Source organism: Nicotiana tabacum, chromosome 6 (genome assembly GCF_000715075.1).
Source record: "Nicotiana tabacum cultivar K326 chromosome 6, ASM71507v2, whole genome shotgun sequence".
Lineage (NCBI taxonomy): Eukaryota > Viridiplantae > Streptophyta > Magnoliopsida > Solanales > Solanaceae > Nicotiana > Nicotiana tabacum.
This window is the reverse complement of record NC_134085.1, coordinates 105,972,451-105,990,966: the sequence shown is the minus strand read 5'-3', so window position 1 is coordinate 105,990,966 and position 18,516 is coordinate 105,972,451. Positions and strand designations below refer to the sequence as shown.

The following is an 18,516-nucleotide window of genomic DNA, read 5'->3' as shown; positions in this document are numbered from 1 at the left end:
TGAAACCTTTCTCAAGCAAATCCTGCAGCTGTTCTTTTAACTCTTTCAACTCCGGCGGGGCCATATGATATGGCGGGATAGAAATGGGCTGAGTGCCTGGGGCCAAATCAATACAAAAGTCGATATCCTTATCGGGCGGCATACCCGGCAAGTCTGAAGGGAAAACCTCAGGAAACTCCCGAACAACGGGCACAGAATCAATAGAAGGGGCCTCCGCGCTAGAATCACGAACATACGCCAAGTAGGCCAAACATCCCTTCTCGACCATACGCCGAGCTTTCACATACGAGATAACACTGCGGGTACAATGACCAGAAGTCCCTCTCCACTCTAAACGGGGTAAATCCGGTAAGGCTAAGGTCACGGTCTTGGCATGGCAATCCAAGATAGCATGGTGCGGGGATAACCAATCCATCCCCAATATAACATCGAAGTCGACCATGTCCAAAAGCAACAAATCAATATGGTCTCAAGACCCCCAAACACTACGATACAAGAACGATGAACTTGGTCGACCACAATAGAATCACCCACCGGTGTTGACACATAAACAGGAATACTCAACGAGTCACTAGGCATAACCAAATAGGGTGCAAAATAGGATGACACATATGAATACGTAGATCCGGGATCAAATAGCACAGATGCATCCCTATCACAGACCAGAATAGTACCTGTAATCACAGCATCTGATGACTCAGCCTCTGGCCTGGCTGGCAAAGCATAACAACGGGGCTGGGCCCCACCTCCCTGAATCATATCCCTGGGATGATCTGCTGCTGGCTGACCCCTACCTCTAGCGGTCTGAGCTCCACCTCTAAAACCTCTACCTCCACCTCTATGTCCTCTACCCCTGCCTCTAGCTGGCTGGGAAGGCTGTGGGGCAACTGGTGCCTGGATCATCGGGCGAGGACCCTGCTACTGCGAGCTGCTGGAAGCTCGAGTTCAATATCTGGAAATGTGACTCACATCGCCGCAAGTATAACAAGCCCTCGGCTGCTGAGAATAACGAAGTGGTGGTGCACTGATAGGTGCTGATGGTGAACTGAAGAGTTGCTGGTCAGAATACTGCGGCTGAGAACCACGACCACCTGGTGTACCATGAGAAGCCTGGAGAGCTGACTGAAAGGGCCTCGAAGGATGGCCTTTACCATAAGAATCCCTACCTCCAGACGAGGTACCACTGAATCTACCAGAATAACGGGGCCTCTTATCAGACCCATGACCACCTCCCTGAGCAAGTGCCATATCTATCCGGCGGGCACCATCTGCCGCCTCCTGAAATGAAATCTCACTACCGGCACTCATGGCCATCTGAACACAGATCGGCTGGGCCAACCAATCAATAAACCTCCGCACCCTCTCTCTTTCGGTGGGGAGTATCACAATGGCATGACGAGCAAGATCAGTGAACCGGGTCTCATACTGGGTGACTGTCATAGGACCCTGCTGGAGACGCTCAAACTTCCTGCGAAGAGCATCTCGTTGAGTAACTGGAAGAAACTTCCCCAGAAATAACTCTAAAAACTGATCCCAGGTCAATGATGGCGACTCTGCTGGCCTGGCTAAACAGAAATCCCTCCACCAAGTCTTGGCGGATCCTGCCAGGCGAAAAGTGGCGAAGTCGACCCCATTGGTCTCTACAATGCCCATAGTCCGTAGAACCTCATGACAGCTGAATATGAAATCCTGAGCATCCTTTGAGGGGGTGCCACTATATGTGGTTGTGAAGAGCTTGGTGAAACGAGCAAGCCTCCACAAAGCATCCGCGGACATAGCCGCACCATCGCAGGACTGAGCCGCAATACCTGGCTGGGCTGCCACAGCTGGCTGAACTGCCACGGCTGGCTGAACTGCTGGAACCTGAGCCTGAGGAGCTACCGGCTCTGGAGTATGAGTATCGGGAGTCTGAACTCCTCCCCCAGCCTGAGATGTGGCTGGAGCTACGGGAAGCAAACCCGCTCTAGAAATGCCCTCCATAAAGCCTACCAGTCGGACCAAAGCGTCCTGAAGCATTGGAGTGGCTATGAAACCCTCTGGAACCTGAATTGGGCCCACTGGAACAGCTGGGGCCGGAACCTCCTCCTCAAAATCAACCTGAGGCTCCGTCGCTAAAAATGCTGCTCGGGGCTGAGCTCTGCCCCAACCTCAGCCTCTGCCCCTGATAGGAGCTGGGGGCTCGGGCTGTTGCGTGGTAGAAGAGGAAGCACGTGTCCTCGCCATCTGCGAAAGAACAAAGTGGAAAGACAATCAGTACTTGAGAAACAGAATCGCACGACAAGAATGAACAAGGTGAAGTTTTCCTAACTCAGTAGCCTCTGCGGGATAAATACAGATGTCTCTATACCGATCCCTCAGACTCTACCGAGTTGACCGTGAGTTGTGAGACCTAAGTAACCAAGTGCTCTGATACCAACTTGTCACGACCCAGATTTCCCACCATCGGGTGTCGTGATGGCGCCTACTATCGGAGCTAGGCAAGCCAAATATTTAAAACACCTTTCCTGCTTTCTTTCAAACAATATAATAAACGAGACAAAATTTAAGCGGAAGTTTAATACATATCACTACCAGAGGTCTGGTGTCACTAGCTCACGAACTACTACAGAATACTACAAACAATGTCTGAAAGGAAATACATCATGTTTGTCTGATACAAGATGAACAAATGATAAACATGGAAAGGGACTTCGGCCTGCGAACGCCAGCTAGGCTACCTCGAGAGTCCCTGGACTGAAGATAGCTCCCAGAAGTCTTACTGCTGAGGTCCGTAAGCTGCTCCCTGATCTGTGCACAAAAATGCACAGAGTGTAGCATCAGCACAACCGACCCCATGTGCTGGTAAGTGTCTGGCCTAACCCCGGCGAAGTAGTGACGAGGGTCAACCGGACCTACCACAATTAACCTGTACAGATATATATACAAGTGCAAGAAAAAAACAATAACAAGATAATACAAAGTAAAACTAGGAGGGGACATGCTATCGGGGAGTAACAGGTAAAAATGAAATATCGGAAATAAACAGAAGAAACTCTGGTTCCCATGATATATATATATATATATATATAAGTGGACGGCGTGCCACACGATCCCATAATATCATATATAAGTGGACGGCGTGCCACACGATCCCATAATATCATATATAAGTGGACGGCGTGCCACACGATCCCATAATATCATATATAAGTGGACAGCGTGCCACACGATCCCATAATATCATATATAAGTGGACGGTGTAAGGAGAGTCCCGTTAGGGGAAATCAACAACATGTCACTCTGACCCGACAAGGGTACAACTAACAGCCCAAAATATCCCGACAAGAGAGAGTATATATATCGGTCTACACATCCAGGCAAGGGAGTAATCACAACACATTCTCTTTTTAAATCCATTCTTCCTCAACTAACACATTCATGTTCGAGCTAACGCTCCAAAAGTACACCAATAACAATTTTACCTCAACCGTTCACATTATATGAAACTCATCAAATAAACAAGGAGGTTGTGTCACATTATTCGAATTAAAAGCAATCAAGACTCACGGTCATGCTAGACTCCGGTGCATAGATAATCATCACCATGCCTATACACCGTACTCCACATTAGCAAGTAGCAAATAACATCCTAATCTTATTCCCTCAAGCCAAAGTTAGAACAAACACTTACCTCGAATGCTCCAAACTCAACTCACGCTTCTAGTATAGCTTTACCTCTTGATTCCACCACCAATCCGCTCGAATCTAGTCATAAGTTACTTAATCACATTAAAAATTACTAAATGAATCGTCCCCAATGCATGAAAATAGATTTTACAAGGTTTTTCCCAAAAGGTCAAAAATACCCCCGCACCCACGTGGTCGAAACTCGAGGTTCGGACCAAAACGAGTCCAAATATATGATTTGTTTTGAAATCAGAAACCTAGGTTTTACCCAAAATACCCAATTTTTCCCATGAAAATCTTTGATTTGAAGTTGAAATTATGTTAAAAGATGTTAAGGAATAAAGAAATTAAGTTAGAAATCACTTACCAATCGTTTTGAAGAAGAAAAGTTGTTTGGAAAATCGCCTCTTAGGTTCTGGGTTTTTGAAAAGTGAAAATTGACTGAGATTTTCCGAACTTGTATACCTTTCTGAGGACCTGGCGCGGACCGCACAAAAATGTGTTGCGGCTGCGCCGAGTGGGAGAAAAATTGGGGCTTCTCTAAACCCTTCCAGCGCGGACCGCACTGTTTTGGTGTGCGGCCGCGCTGGTTAACCTGAAACCCTAGCCCTCAGACTCAGCCACGCGGACCGCACAAAAATGCATCGCGGCCGCGCGGCTCCAGCGCGGACCGCGCGGAAATGACCGCAGCCGCACTGGTGTCTGCAACACCTGAACCTGCATTTTCTTAAGTCCAAGACCTCCCATGCCCCATTCAAAACTCACCCGAGCCCTCGGGGCTCCAAACCAAACATGCACACAACCTTAAAAATATCTTACGGACTTACTCGTGAGATCAAATCGCCAAAATAACATCATATACATAGGGTCAAGCCTCAAAACACATGATTTTCTTTCCTCAACTTTCATAAACTCAAATTCCCCATTTTAAGTCCGAAACACGTCATATGACGTCCGTTTTTAGCCAAAATTTACAGATAGTGCTTAAAACATATTTAAGACTTGTACCGGGTGTCGAAACCAAAATACGAGCCCGATACCTATATTTTCTAACTCCTTTTCATTTCAAATTTTCATATCAAATTTCAGAAAATAATTTCTTTTAAAAATTCATTTCTCGGCCTTGGGACCTCGGAATTTGATTCCGGGAACACGCCCAAGTCCCATATTTTTCTACGGACCCTCCGGGACCGTCGAATCACAGGTCCGGGTCCGTTTACCCAAAATGTTGACCGAAGTCAACATTATGCATATTAATACCAAAATTCATCAAATTTTTCACAAAATTCACATATTCTAACATAAAAACTTTCTGGCTACGCGCCCGAACTGCGCATGCCAATCGAGGCGACTAAAAGCGAGGTTTTCAAGGCCTCGGGAGCACGAAACAAGGAAGGATTACGGTGATGACCCCTTGGGTCGTCACATTCTCCTACTTATCGCCTTATTTATTAATAAGTTCGGGAAAATCAAAATTTGCATAATTTATAGGTATAGCTCAGGAGATGAGATTGGATCCGCATCATCTGGAACTAAAGAAGCTTCGGGGTCTTGATTTCCATTCTATTCTGCATATGGAATTTTGGAAATCTAGAACTTGCCTTGAATGTGGTTTGAAGCGAAATTCTAGGTAGTTCTTTGAGTTGTGAAACGAAAGTAGGCTTTCTTTGTTGAGCCATAGACTAATTAACCTACCTTGAGGATCTTTTTCCCTAGTTAGCCAGTTGAGCCTAAATAAATTATCTCTTCTTTTGTTGGTCGTCAAACTTTAACCCTTAGCTTGTTTGTTGTTACGACTTATTATTTGTTCATCCAATTCTCTTTGGGCACTTTAAGAGTTGATCTGAATGTAAAAATCTAGGCGTGAGGTGTAATTGTGGAAAGAACTGATGAACAATTATTTGAGCTTGTTGATCTCTTGAGAGGTTTTTATGAGAATTAGAAATTAAAAAAAAAGTTGCTTATGAAATTCTGACAAAAAAAAAGTTACAAAAGAAAAGGGAACAACAAAGAGATATTGTCAGTTCCATTCAAATAAAAAAAATATATATGAAAGTTGTGAATTGAGTTTTAAAAAGGGAGGTCGATTGCTTAAAAGAATATGGAAGACAATCGTGCTTGAGCGATAAAAGTAAAAGTGTAGTGCCTACAGGGAATTTGAGTCACTATTATCTATATGTATCCTTCCATTTCCTAAGCCTACATTATAACCTTGTAAAAGTCCTACATGATCTCAGCTCAGAGACTCCTATATTAGTAGAGAACCACATAATAGTCAAGCTTATGGCAATTTCCAGTAGCTTGAGGTACTTCTTTGTTGAGAGTGAGCGAATTTTTCTATTCATTCCCTTCTCTGTTCTTTATCTATACATTGTGTGTTATATGGGCATCTCTCTTCATCTAGTGAGACACACTTGAAATTAGAAAATATTGTCATTTCGATTCTCAAAAGGTGAATTTGAGTACGGTTAAAGGTTGTTTGAACTCGTGGATTGGTCTTAATAGACTCTGTCAAAATCTCTCATGATTTCACTTAAGTGTTTAGTTACTATGTTCATTTGTTTTATTTTCTCGAGGACGAGTAAAAGTTTAAGTATGGAAGAATTTGATACGTGCATTTTACTAGATATTAACCACATAATTTCTCTCATAAAAACATATAAATTATCATATTTCCTCCATATTCTTAACTTTATTTTGCAAGAATAATTATAGCAGGATTATTGTGCGCAACATGAAAAAAGAAAAATAAATATTCAAGAAAAATACAACAAAGAAGTGTAAGATCGAGCTATGATTCATTATTGCCGTGACAATGCACCAAGTCTCGATTTGCCATGATGAAATCTAAACTTAGAATTGCAGAATTCTCATCTCTGCAAATTCAAAATCTAGACTTGCCATTGGAATCTAGCACCAAATCGAGAATTCGAATTCTCATATCTGCAAATGCAAAATCTAGATTTGCCATGGAAATCTAGCACCAAATCGAGAAGTCATCATGAAATTTTCTTATATAAGAAGATGTTGCCGATCAGAAGAGCATCGCAGTGGAGAGAAAGCTTAGAACTAGAAATCTGAATCCAAATTCTTATAAGCTTCTCTATTTTATTTCTTTCACTAGTATCGAGTTATCTTTTCTTTTAAATCACAATAGTGGTTTAGTTGTTGTTTCTAAATAAATTCCAATGTAGGAAATTACTCTAGTTCCTACTTTTAATTAAATAGGGGGAATTATTCTTCTTGAATATTTTTTTCTATTTTCTTATTTAATGGACAAGAATATTTCCATTGTTAGTACTAGTTCCAGTATGGAGTAACTTTTCTTGTGTTGGGAGAAAGACAGATCTTAATATTTCTATATAATAGTAGATATTATTCCTCAAATTCACATGCTTGAGCTAGAATTTATTTAACTTTTATCTGCTTTTACAGTTAGACGTTATTTAATTTATTAACATCTATCTATCTTGTACTACATATTAACTGTTTATTAATTCTGTAATCGAGAGAGGCGGAAGAAATAATATAGTTAAATGTAGTATTGATAAATGTTAATATTTTATTCAGTAACATCTATCTTTTTTATGTTATAATTAATTTTACACTTATTTGTAATCGAGAGAGGCGAATGGTGTAATAATCAGTTATAACAAGTAGGGTAACTAAAAGGGACTTACTATAAAGAACATGTTTTAGTTCAATCATATATTTCTGGTTCTTTAGTATTACTATTTTGAAGATTAATTTGTATAACCAAGAGGAGTGCAATTAATTATTCAACTTGAGTAATAATATATATTTGTAATCACGAGAGGCATTTATACCTTTTTGAGAAATAGAAATTGAAGAATAATAATTCTACTATATAATAGAAAAATTAAATGAAGTCAAGATCCCAACACCTTTTATTATATTTGTGAAAAACAAAAAAATTTCTACTGCTTTATTCATGCATTTTTAGTTAGTTAATTTACAACTCAACTATCTCTGATTTTCTCAAATAGTAATTAATACAAGAAACGTCTGTAGAATAGATAAACCAATCTCTGTGGGTTCGACATCTTTCTATACTATAATTTGACAGAGTACGAGTTTAATTTATACACACGCCAGACACTCGTCACCTATCCCCGTATACGAGTAGTTAATGTATTTTGTACTATGGTAAGATCTGTCTCCTATATAAGGGGCATTCCTAGAAAAACACTCTCTTGATATTATTGCTCTCATTATTATCTTCTTATTTGTTCATCATTTATTGCTTATCATTGGCCATAAAGAGCCCTCTTTGATCATCTCATAACTGTTAGCCATACCCCAGTGACCCTCAACAGCTCGCGGCGAGTCCCCGGATCGACCTCGAGGCCCGGAATCGACAAGCCCGAGGTCCCAAGCAACTGGCTTATCAGTTTGGTTATAGCTCCCTCCTTAACCTTATTTCGTCTCTAAATCTCACATACTTAGCATCAACTGCTTAACAAATCGGCATAAAAATAGATCACGTATTTTTGGAGTCTCATCAATAAATTTAATTGTCATTACCATTTTCACGGTAAACATTCATTATAAAAATAATAATTTTGTACCAAATTTATTTATGTTCAGGACTATGATTTGTAATAATATAATGAATGTTATTGATGAAGGTACTGATGGGTATTTGTGATAGTTTTTAGAACTTGTGGGTATACGTCATGTTTTATGTTTTTTCAAAAAACAAAGTAAAATATGTTTGAAAACTGATGTCCAAATACATTTTCATCTTCATACTAGCTTTTTCAAAATAAATTTGGGAATCTATAGCCTAACGCTAGCTAAATGTTGGGACCACAAAGTAACGTAAAAATTCCATACTTGGTGGACTCTATATGCTAAGTGTCAAAGTCTAAGGATCAAACCAACCAACATTTAAGATTAAGGGACTAATTGGGTTATTGTCTCTTGAAGAAGTAAGCACGTCCCTGCAACTTCTTTCTCTTCCATCACTTCCTTCTCAGATTTTGACTGAGATATATGCATACATATATTATTTACATTTCCACATTAGAAAATTCATCAACTCAGTGTAATACACGGTTTGGTGAGTTTGCACCAAACTGTAGTTGCAAGTTGCAACTGACTAAAGTCACTGCCCAACTTTTTTTTTGCCCAAAAATTGAAGTTGAAAATTTTCTTTAATATCGTACGATCGGATCTTACGCACAGAGTTTAAAAGTGGGCGCGTGAAGGATTTTAGCTGTGTTTTGATCAAATTTGCTGCTGATTTTGGAATTTTTTCAGATGTGAGATTTAGTGCACTCTTATTTGGTATTTCATATTCGATGCTTCGTATCTATTGTATTGTATTGCTGATATTTTATTATGCATTTTTATGGTACTAATATATCGGCTTTTGTTGCTTTTTGAGCCGAGGTCTCCTGGAAACAGCCTCTCTATCCTTCGGGGTAGGGGTAAGGTCTGCGTACATATTACCTCCCCAAACCCCACTTGTGGGATTATATTGGGTTGTTGTTGTTGTTGTTGTTGTTGTTGTTGTTTGGTAAATTGGCTGATTCTTTCATTTGATTACTTATGCTCGTTTTGTTGTTGGATCTAGATAAAGAGCGGAAGCAGACAGCTGTAGCTGAAAGGAAGGATGAGTGAGAACAAGCGTTTTCAGCTAGGGACAATTGGAGCTTTGTCTCTGTCTGTTGTTTCGTCAGTATCGATTGTGATATGCAATAAAGCGCTTATGAGCTCTTTAGGTTTCCGTTTTGGTGAGTTAAATTTCGACATTTGGTTAAGTTCTGCTTCCTATAATTGATCAAAATTTCCAAAAGGTGCTCGTCATATTTGATTCTGAAAATCGCAGAATGAATATTGAATAATTGATTAATTTTCTGCTAATTTGATACCATGGCTTCTGCCAGACTATATGCTTTCCAATCCAGAGCACATCCGAACCAGTAGCTTTGGTCGGACCCTATGCATGTGTTAAAAAATTAGCTAAGTACAAATAATGGATTCGAACCCAGTAAATCAATTGAGTTGTAGTTGAATCCGAACTCGACTCTGCATAATGTTTAAATCCTAGATCCACCTCTAGGCCTGAAGTTGAATATGCTTCTGTTTTATCTCATGCATTACCCGTTTCTGGTTTCTCGTAAGATAAAAAGTTATCCTGGCATGACAGTTGCTGTATCAATCACCGATGAGTGAAAACTAAGTTAAATCCTCCGTCAATATTGTATTTCAATAAAATCTGTGGTTGGATTTGTTAGTTAATAGCTACGACGAATGTTTAGTCTTGAGCTTATAAACTGCATTTAATATCACTTTGTGGTTGCAAAACTCAATGCTCGAACCACTTAAAGAGTCAAGATTTACTGTTTACCTAGATTTTCAAATTGGGCTTTAGTGGCTGTTACAGGTTTTAATTCACTTATTCCAAGTCTGAGATAGAGAGGAGATGATAATATACTCAGTAAACTTTGTTTTATGGCAGCTACAACTTTGACAAGCTGGCATCTACTGGTCACTTTTTGCTCCCTCCATGTGGCGCTATGGATGAAGCTATTTGAACACAAACCTTTTGATCCAAGAACTGTAGTTGGATTTGGTATTCTCAATGGAATTTCAATTGGTTTGCTAAACCTTAGCCTTGGTTTCAATTCTGTTGGTTTTTATCAGGTACATTCTTTGCCTTCATCAACCTTCATCTCTATTTCAAATATAAATGTCCATTCTGCATAATGAATTCTGAACCTCAAGCTTTATCTCTAAATGTGCTAGATGACGAAGCTTGCAATCATTCCATGCACTGTACTATTAGAGACACTATTCCTCAGCAAGAAATTCAGGTTAGTTTATCTTTCTCAACAAAAAAAAAAATTCAGGTTGCTTGATCAATTCTATTGGGTTAAAGGTTAATAGACATTTTGATTGATGCATTTTCTTTGATTTGCTACATTTTCCTTCACACTACAACTTTGGCTAAAACATGAACTGGATAACACCAAATGTTGCATAAACTACCAGGATAAGTTAATTCACTTGTCAGTCTTGACATCATGATTTGGAACTGTTAACTCAGATTATAACCACCAAACTCAGCCAAACATAATAAAGAGTGAATCATGTTTCCATAAACAAACAACTGATTGTTTTGAGGTGTTCGAGGGTGCTTTAGCTTCTACTGATGGTTTTGTTATATTGACACTAATGGAATTTGGTTTTTGCTATGCAATTTTCTGCTAGGTTTGGTAGATTCGTCGTTTTCTCTATTTGTGATTTAACTTGAAACTTCTCTTCATTATTACAGCCGGAGCATTCAACTCTCTCTTTGCGTTCTTCTTTTGGGTGTTGGAATTGCAACTGTAACCGATCTACAGCTGAACTTCTTGGGCTCTATCTTGTCACTCCTTGCTATTCTTACGACTTGTGTTGCTCAAATTGTATCCTTCTGAAGTAGCTAACTCCTCATTTTCATTGTTTTGCACTCCTTTTCGCACTCATTTTTCACATTTCAAGCGATGAAGCGATATTAAGCGAAGGGTTATCACTTCATGAGTGAGGTCATGTCCTTCGAACAATAACACACGAAGTGATCCCGACGAGAAGAAGTGTGTTCACTGAATCTCAACTTTGAGAAGTTGATAGTCATAAGGGTCGGGCAGCCCGGTGCACAAGGCATCCCGCGTATACGCAGGGTCCGGGGAAGAATTGCATCCTAAGGGATGTGATGTAGATAGTCTACCCTAATGCAAGCATTAGTGGTTGCTTTCATAGATATTTCATTTTTTTGTTATAAAAATATTCATATATGTTAAATGTTTCTTAATTTTTGTAGATTGTGTGCTTCACTTCTTGCTTTCCCATTCAAGCCCCGTGGAGATTGTCACTTTTTCGTGCTTTTCCCTCTTAAGAACACTGTGTCAACCTGCATAAGGATCAGATATGGTGATTTTCGTTTAATAGAGGTCTTTGACTTAACTGCGGACTAGTGAGGGATACATTCGTTTTTTATTTTTTGTGATGACGACGGTGACCGGCCAGCTTGTGTGCACCTCGACTCATTCCACATGGTACCTGTTACCTCCCACCAGTATAGGTACCGGGTAACTCTGCTCACCAAGTCTTAGAAGGGAAAAAATAACCTAGTGTTTTTTTCCTCGGAATTTAAGCTGAAACCTCATGGTTCTCTCCCCGCTCCATTGATTGCTAGGTCACACCCTTAGGTACAGCGGAGAGATGCATTCTTCATGCTATCAGTTTTCATGTTTAGCTTCTAATGTGGTGTAAGATGCAAAATCTTAATGCTATCTATGTAACCGACCTTGAACTTATAACTTGCTTTGCTGTACCTGCTGTCTTTTGGAGTTGCATTTCCTTCAATTTTATTAATAATTTTGATCGTCTCGGCATTCATGGCTTTTCACCATGTTATTCGCATCAAAACATGATATGGAAAAGTTTGTAAATCAGTTCTCTTTGAAAGAAGGTCTTTTAAGACATATATTTGCCGTGGTCCATGAATATGTTCTACTAGTTATTTCTTAATTAGCTTCGTTCAGATGACCAATACCATCCAGAAGAAGTTCAAGGTTTCTTCAACACAACTGTTGTATCAATCTAGTCCATACCAAGCCATGACTTTGTTCATCTCTGGTCCATTTCTGGATAAGTTTTTGACTCAGCAAAATGTATTTGCCTTCAGATATACACCACAAGTGCTGGTAACATTATAAACCCTTCTTTGACAATGCATTTGCTGTTCTGATGTGTATGGTCCCATACCTGATTCATTTTTATAATTACAGGTTTTCATTGCCCTCTCCTGCTTGATCGCAGTCTCTGTTAACTTTAGCACATTCCTTGTGATTGGAAAGACATCCCCTGTCACCTACCAAGTCCTTGGCCATCTCAAAACCTGTCTAGTATTAGCTTTTGGGTATATCTTACTTCATGACCCATTCAACTGGAGGAATATTCTTGGAATCCTCATTGCTTTGATAGGAATGGTTCTCTATTCATATTATTGCAGCCGCGAAGGTCAGAAAAAAGCTATAGAAGTATCGGTACAACTTCAGGTATGACGTGATATTTTTGTTCTATCAAATGCATTTTATTTCATTGTTGGACATATAAAACAGAACTTGACAAGTCATGCAACTATCGTCATCACTTCTTCTTTCATTTAAATGATACAGACAAAGGAAGGTGAATCTGATCCTCTAATAGGCATGGAAAACGGAGCTGGTGCAATAGATGATGTAGCTCTGCCGATAGCCCCAATTAGAAAAGCAGACAAGGATTTAAATGCTTGAAGATTGCGACAATTGAGAGTGTCTTACTTAGCATTCCAGATGCATCAATCTGAATTATGATGAAATTGACAATTCACCATGGGACTTGTGCAATTGCAACAATGCTTCCCCTGCTTCAGAATCGTATGAGTAACAAAGAACGCCCATTTTGATAGCAGTTTGACGTCTAGATTTGAGATTTCACCATTATTCTGTTGTAAGCAATGCATTTACTTCCCTGGTTCCTTGTATAATTAGAATATTTGAAGCATAGTGAAAGTGATTTGTTTAGAAATTATTTGAGTTCTAGCTGAATAATGTTCTCTCTTATAGCATATTTCTTATTCTAAGCAGCTTCTCCCCAATAAGCATACTTTTATTTGTTCACATTTGATGTTTCCTAGTCAAATCCAGCGTATAATTCTGTCATTTTAGTTGGTGAAACATAACTTTTTCCACATAATAGGTGATCCATTAAATAAATATGTAAATAACTCAAAGAGAATCCAAGGGGATCCTGGTATCACCTGGGGCTACTAGGGCTTTGGTGACCTGTGTTAGCTCCTTTGCCCCGTCGGCCTCCTGTATCAGTCAGCATGTACATGAAAGGTGTGAAGGTGCAACGCAGAGCCACTGTCATGCGAAACTAATCTTACCGATGTAAGTTCTTGTCTTGGATTAATCACGAGACGAAGGTTTGCTTGTTTAACCATAACAAAGAAATTGGAAATGCTGCAAAAGAGGGAAGGGATGACAGAGATTATTTTTACAGATGTGACCAAGAAGGCAATAACTCTGTATCTTTTGGCTCCAAAGGCTTGGTAGTTTATTGGTTCCATCCCCATGTCCAGACTTTCAAAAACAGAGCATATTTGCAAAGCAAATTGATAATGAACCAAATTCTGCATTCCAAAATCTCGTGAGAATAGCACAGAGAATATTGATTGATTGGTTAGTTAGGTACCATGGTCATGATAGAACAGGAATATTATTCATGCTTGGAAGTGCCTTCAAATCACTGGCAATTTTGTACTAATCTTGGAGAATACTATGTAGTAAGGAAATGTATTGTACTTGATATCCTCTGCTGCAATGAAGCAAGTCTAGACAACCTAGACTGATATCTGAAATGTATGGGTCTTATAAATTCTGTTAGAGAAGAAAGCTACGTTAAAAGGAAAAACGAAAAGAACTAGGGATCCGCCGGCATGTGCAAAGCAAATTGTGCTAATACATATTTACCACCAAGGGATGGATGAGATTACTCCTCTCTTAATCAAAGGTCTTAGGTTCGAGCTCTAACAATGAAGAAACTCTTGGTAGTAAGAGTCTACCTTTAGTGAGCCTTACACAACACAAATCCGGATAAGTCGAGCCAGTGCGTTTCGGATTCACTTGCCAACCTGTGTGTCTAGAGGAAAGTTGTGATTTGCCATTGACTTCATAATTTTCTGTTGAAATCCATTTTGCTGGCTGGTTAACTCTATTTTTTAATCTGGATGTCAGAAGTGCAAGCAAAAACGTGATGATACAGGTCATGTGAAGATGTGCTCTTTAGATTATTTAAACGGTTGGACTGTGCAGTCTGCCCTCTGAAAGCCTTTTTAAGTGTTTGTCGAGTAGTCAAGTTTTGCACCTTCAACTTTTTTGAAGTTGAATTTTTTTTGTGTTTTTGCTTAGTACAGGTGGAGCGCACTGGTGCTTCTTTGCAACTACGGGCGCGTTAGTTACTCTACCCTTAAATCTTTTTATATGTATTTATTTATTTAAAAGCTATTTGCAGTATTACCAGCTAATATTCTATTCCCGGAGCTTAGAGCCCTATGTATACCTATTGAAGGGAGAGATTAGTTTCTCTTACAACAAATCTCTCTTACCACATTTTGAACATTTTAGGTGATATAACATTTGAATCATTATTGCTCACTAACGGTTTGACTCAAAAAATATTGTAACCTTTTTGAACAAATCAATCAAAGAAAATGAATGGGTAAATCTTAGCTAAGTATAATAATCTCTAGAACAAAAGATATGTAAGGTGAATACAGTGGATAATATTCTTTGATGAATGATCGAACGTTAAAGATGTCAATCGTTAAGTAGGAAAATATTACAGTCAGTGTTCTTAGCTAGAAAGGTAAGAAAAGCCCCCTTTACAAGGTTGTTTCCCGCTATATATAAGGGACAAACCCATTCTGAACCCTAAAAAGTCATATTATGGGGAATATCCGAAGGAATATTCCTAATTCCCCCTATTGGACCTACACTACTGTAAAAGTTGTGCAATCTCTGTTCGCTTGTCTGTCGTCCTCCACAGGACATCGAGCTACGAGGATCTCATCGTTTGTCGTATTCATCAATGGTCGTGGTCGTCCAAATTTAGACCCGTACAGTTAGTCCCTCCGTTTGTCGAGGTTGCAGCTCGGTGCATCCTTGATAAGCGAACACCATCCGCTCTTGTGGAGATATTTGGTCTTACGGAGCGTTATGGCTTGACCAATAATGGGAGGTCAGCGTGCTCAACAAGACACCGGATAGTGTATCTTATCGGAAAATGATGCCATCTCCACGTGCGTCATCATTATGCGTGTTTTCGAGATAGGGGTTGATTCGATTTTAGTGCCACTCTGCAGCCTTCCGCTTCGATTCTAGCGCCACCCAATCCTATAAATAGGTGGAGGGTTTGTTTTTTCAAAAACTCTTGGCCATTTCATTTCCGGTTATTCTTTCTCATCTCCTTCGTGTTTGTTCCACCATTTTCTCTACTTCCTCTTCTCTCATTCTCCGTTCTTAGTCTTCCCTATTGTTTTAACGCATTTTCTGTTAGAAGAGATGCCTAGAACGCACCGATCTTGTGAGGGGGTCTCTGACGGCACTCCGTTGTCCGTGGCACTTCCTTTTGGTGATGAGGGCATGACGGTGGAGAAGGGGGACATCTTTCCCATCGTAGAGGAGTTGCTGCCGAGACACCCTTCGTCTCGAAGTAACTTTCTTAAGGATCCTCCTCCTACTCACATCCCTGTGTTCTCTGAAACCGAGCAAGTTTATATTGATGCTCTCCGGGCAAAGTATAGCATTCCTGCTCACGTTGATATGGTTCCAGCGGGGAGGGACTTTGTAATGTCCATAGGCCTAGGTACTGTGCTTTTTATGAGTACCCATTCGTGATCGGTCATTCCTTCTCCCTTCTTCCGTTAGCGGAAGAATTCTGTCGATTCTACCAGGTCTGCCCGGCACAACTTTCTCCGAACACGCTTAAAATACTCATGTTGTTGACAAAATACGCGGAGTTGGCGAGGTGCGAGGTTACTATTCACCATCTTCTGCACTTGTTTTCACCCAGCTTTCATAGGGGCACTATGGTGCATTTGAGGCACCGTGGGACGAAAGGGCTGGTGGTTGGGACCGACAACTGAGCGAGTCGTAAGTTTTGGCACAAGTACTTCTTCTTCAGAATGGCACATGTCGTGTTTGACCCCGCTAGGTTTCCGGAGCGATGGAACGAGAACCGTAAGCGCTGCCATTTGTTTTGTTCTTTCTTTTTTTTTCATTCGCCTTAGTGTCTGTTTGCTTCTCGTTTGCAGCTATAGGGTGTCCGCCTCAACCTATTGCAGGTATAAGGGATTGGGTGGCCCGTCTGCTCCCCTATGCAGCGGAAACTCGAGACTGGCCTGCTTTCGTGAAGCGTTTTGGGCCGAGGGTTTCGTATGGTAAATGTCTTCTCCTGTATCACTCCTTGACTATACATCGTTGTCTATTGATACAACTTTTTATGATGACAGGTCGAGGAGCTTCTAGGTGGAAGGCTCCGGTCCCTGCGTTTCGACAGGCTGTTGCTGCTGAAGGCAGGCATTTTACTTTGAGTGAGTTTGTCCGAGAGGGTCGTGCTCAACCGATACAGACGAGAGATCCTTCTTGTGACATGGTCGTGAGGGAAGAGTCCTCTTCCACACTGATCCCTCACCTTGTGGACGAATCCTCTATTTGGGATGAGTCGTTACTGAGGAAAAGGAGGAGAGTGGAGCTTGGGAAGGACGTGGTCGTGGATACTGGTAAAAGAGTGATGGGTGCATCGTAGATGGCGCATGCGCCCACGTTTATGGAAGATGCTGTTTTGGCGGGGAGGTCTCCCCAAACGGAAGGGGTTTACCCAGGAGGTGGTTTCGTGCGTTCTGCCGAGGGTGGTGCATCGTCTAACGTCAGAGGGGGCCTATGCGTCAAGGGCGAAGGCTCAGGTTCGGATGTCGACCCAGGGGATATTTGTGAGTTTTTAGAACGTCATACTCATGTGGAGGTCAGAGCGGAGGGTTCTGATCGGCATGTAGTTATTCGTGGGGATTACAATCTGTTGTCGAATTATGATCAGGTGGCGTCTACTTTAGCCCCTTTGTGTGTTGCTCCTAAGAGCGAGGTGCTCGGAGCAATGAGCGACATAGAGTTATCTTGGAACGTCGCCGGCATGGCCTTGCGGGTAGATGTCTTTCTCTTCTTTTTAGTCGTTGGGTTTGCGCCATTATTTTTTACCTGTCTTTCTTCTTTAACTTTTTCTTATTGTGTCAGAACCTTATCATGGAGATTGAGCGCAAGCGCCGGGAAAAGAAGAGGTCGGCCATCTATGGAAAGATGTCTTCAAAATATCAAAAAATTGCACCAAGCATCGTGTGATTGCCGACATCTACAACTAGGACCCCAACTTCCAATTATTCCGTGAAGGGCTTAAACAAAGGGAGGATCAACTAGCGCACAAGGTTGAGGAGTTGAGGGAGCGAGACGAGGACCTTATGAAGGCCATTTCCCACAACAGTGAACTTGAGGCATCCCTTAAGGTGAAGGAAGATGAGCTGGAGTTAAGTAGAGGGGTGATGGCCGAGAACGCCGACCTACAAGCGAAGATGACCAGTTTGACTACCGACCGGGGTGTGAAGACGGCAGAGATAAATGAGCTCAAGGTTGAGTTGAGGCCGATAGACTAGCGACTGCTATTTCTAAAGCGGCAGTTTTGGAGGATGCCCTCCGTCTCTGTAGGTCAGAGCGGACCAAGGAGGAAGAGAAATCCGCGCTCAAGGTAGCGGGGCTTGAGGGGCGTGTTAAGGAGTTGGAGGCAGAGCTATCTGTGTTGACTGGGCAAGTAGCATCACTGAGAACTAAGGACGCGAGTCGATGCTCACAACCTTCTACATCTCGTGCCTCGGCCGATCCTGTCATGCCTCGTCGTTTATACGAGTTGTGGGTTCATGCTAAGGCTCGACTCGATGTGTACAAGGTTCTTCGTGCTGACGGGAGGGCATCTGAAGTAAAACTTCAAGGTGTGCTTGCTGAAGCTCGTGCAGCTCGAGAGGCATGCAGATACGACCCCCTTACGCCTGATGGGGATGATATAAACTCTGATGATGCGAACCATCTTGCCTTTGACTCTTAGTATGAAGATGTGTATGCTACCGGGGATGATGTGTAATTTTTGGCTTGTACTTACTTTTGCTTCAGGATTTTTGTAAGGGAATGCTTGAGCCCGTTGTAAAGATAGGTGCTAGTAATATTTTGTTGTAATGAAGAAATTGTTTTG

General features: G+C 41.1%; 1 protein-coding gene across 2 annotated transcripts; it reads left to right on the top strand.

The window, feature by feature from the left end:
• The first annotated feature begins 8,612 nt into the window (after nt 1–8,612).
• Nucleotides 8,613–13,303, top strand: LOC107800897 (UDP-xylose transporter 3-like). 2 transcript variants are annotated; one of them, XM_016624159.2, is made up of 8 exons: nt 8,613–8,951; nt 9,266–9,425; nt 10,154–10,338; nt 10,441–10,508; nt 10,970–11,102; nt 12,222–12,383; nt 12,468–12,737; nt 12,858–13,303. In XM_016624159.2, exons 2-8 carry the CDS (start codon nt 9,305–9,307, stop codon nt 12,972–12,974), a joined length of 1,056 nt encoding a protein of 351 aa, XP_016479645.1. In that variant the 5' UTR covers nt 8,613–8,951; nt 9,266–9,304; the 3' UTR covers nt 12,975–13,303. The 2 variants fall into 2 exon arrangements, with proteins under 2 accessions (XP_016479645.1, XP_016479646.1); XM_016624160.2 differs by lacking the exon at nt 8,613–8,951 and adding an exon at nt 8,960–8,976.
• Nucleotides 13,304–18,516: the final 5,213 nt, after the last annotated feature.

Coding starts and splice junctions, on each gene's coding strand:
- LOC107800897 (XM_016624159.2), top strand. CDS start 9,305: ATGAGTGAGAACAAGCGTTTTCAGCTAGGGACAATTGGAGCTTTGTCT. Junction 9,426..10,153: donor CTCTTTAGGTTTCCGTTTTG/GTGAGTTAAATT, acceptor GTTTTATGGCAG/CTACAACTTTGACAAGCTGG. Junction 12,384..12,467: donor GATATACACCACAAGTGCTG/GTAACATTATAA, acceptor TTATAATTACAG/GTTTTCATTGCCCTCTCCTG.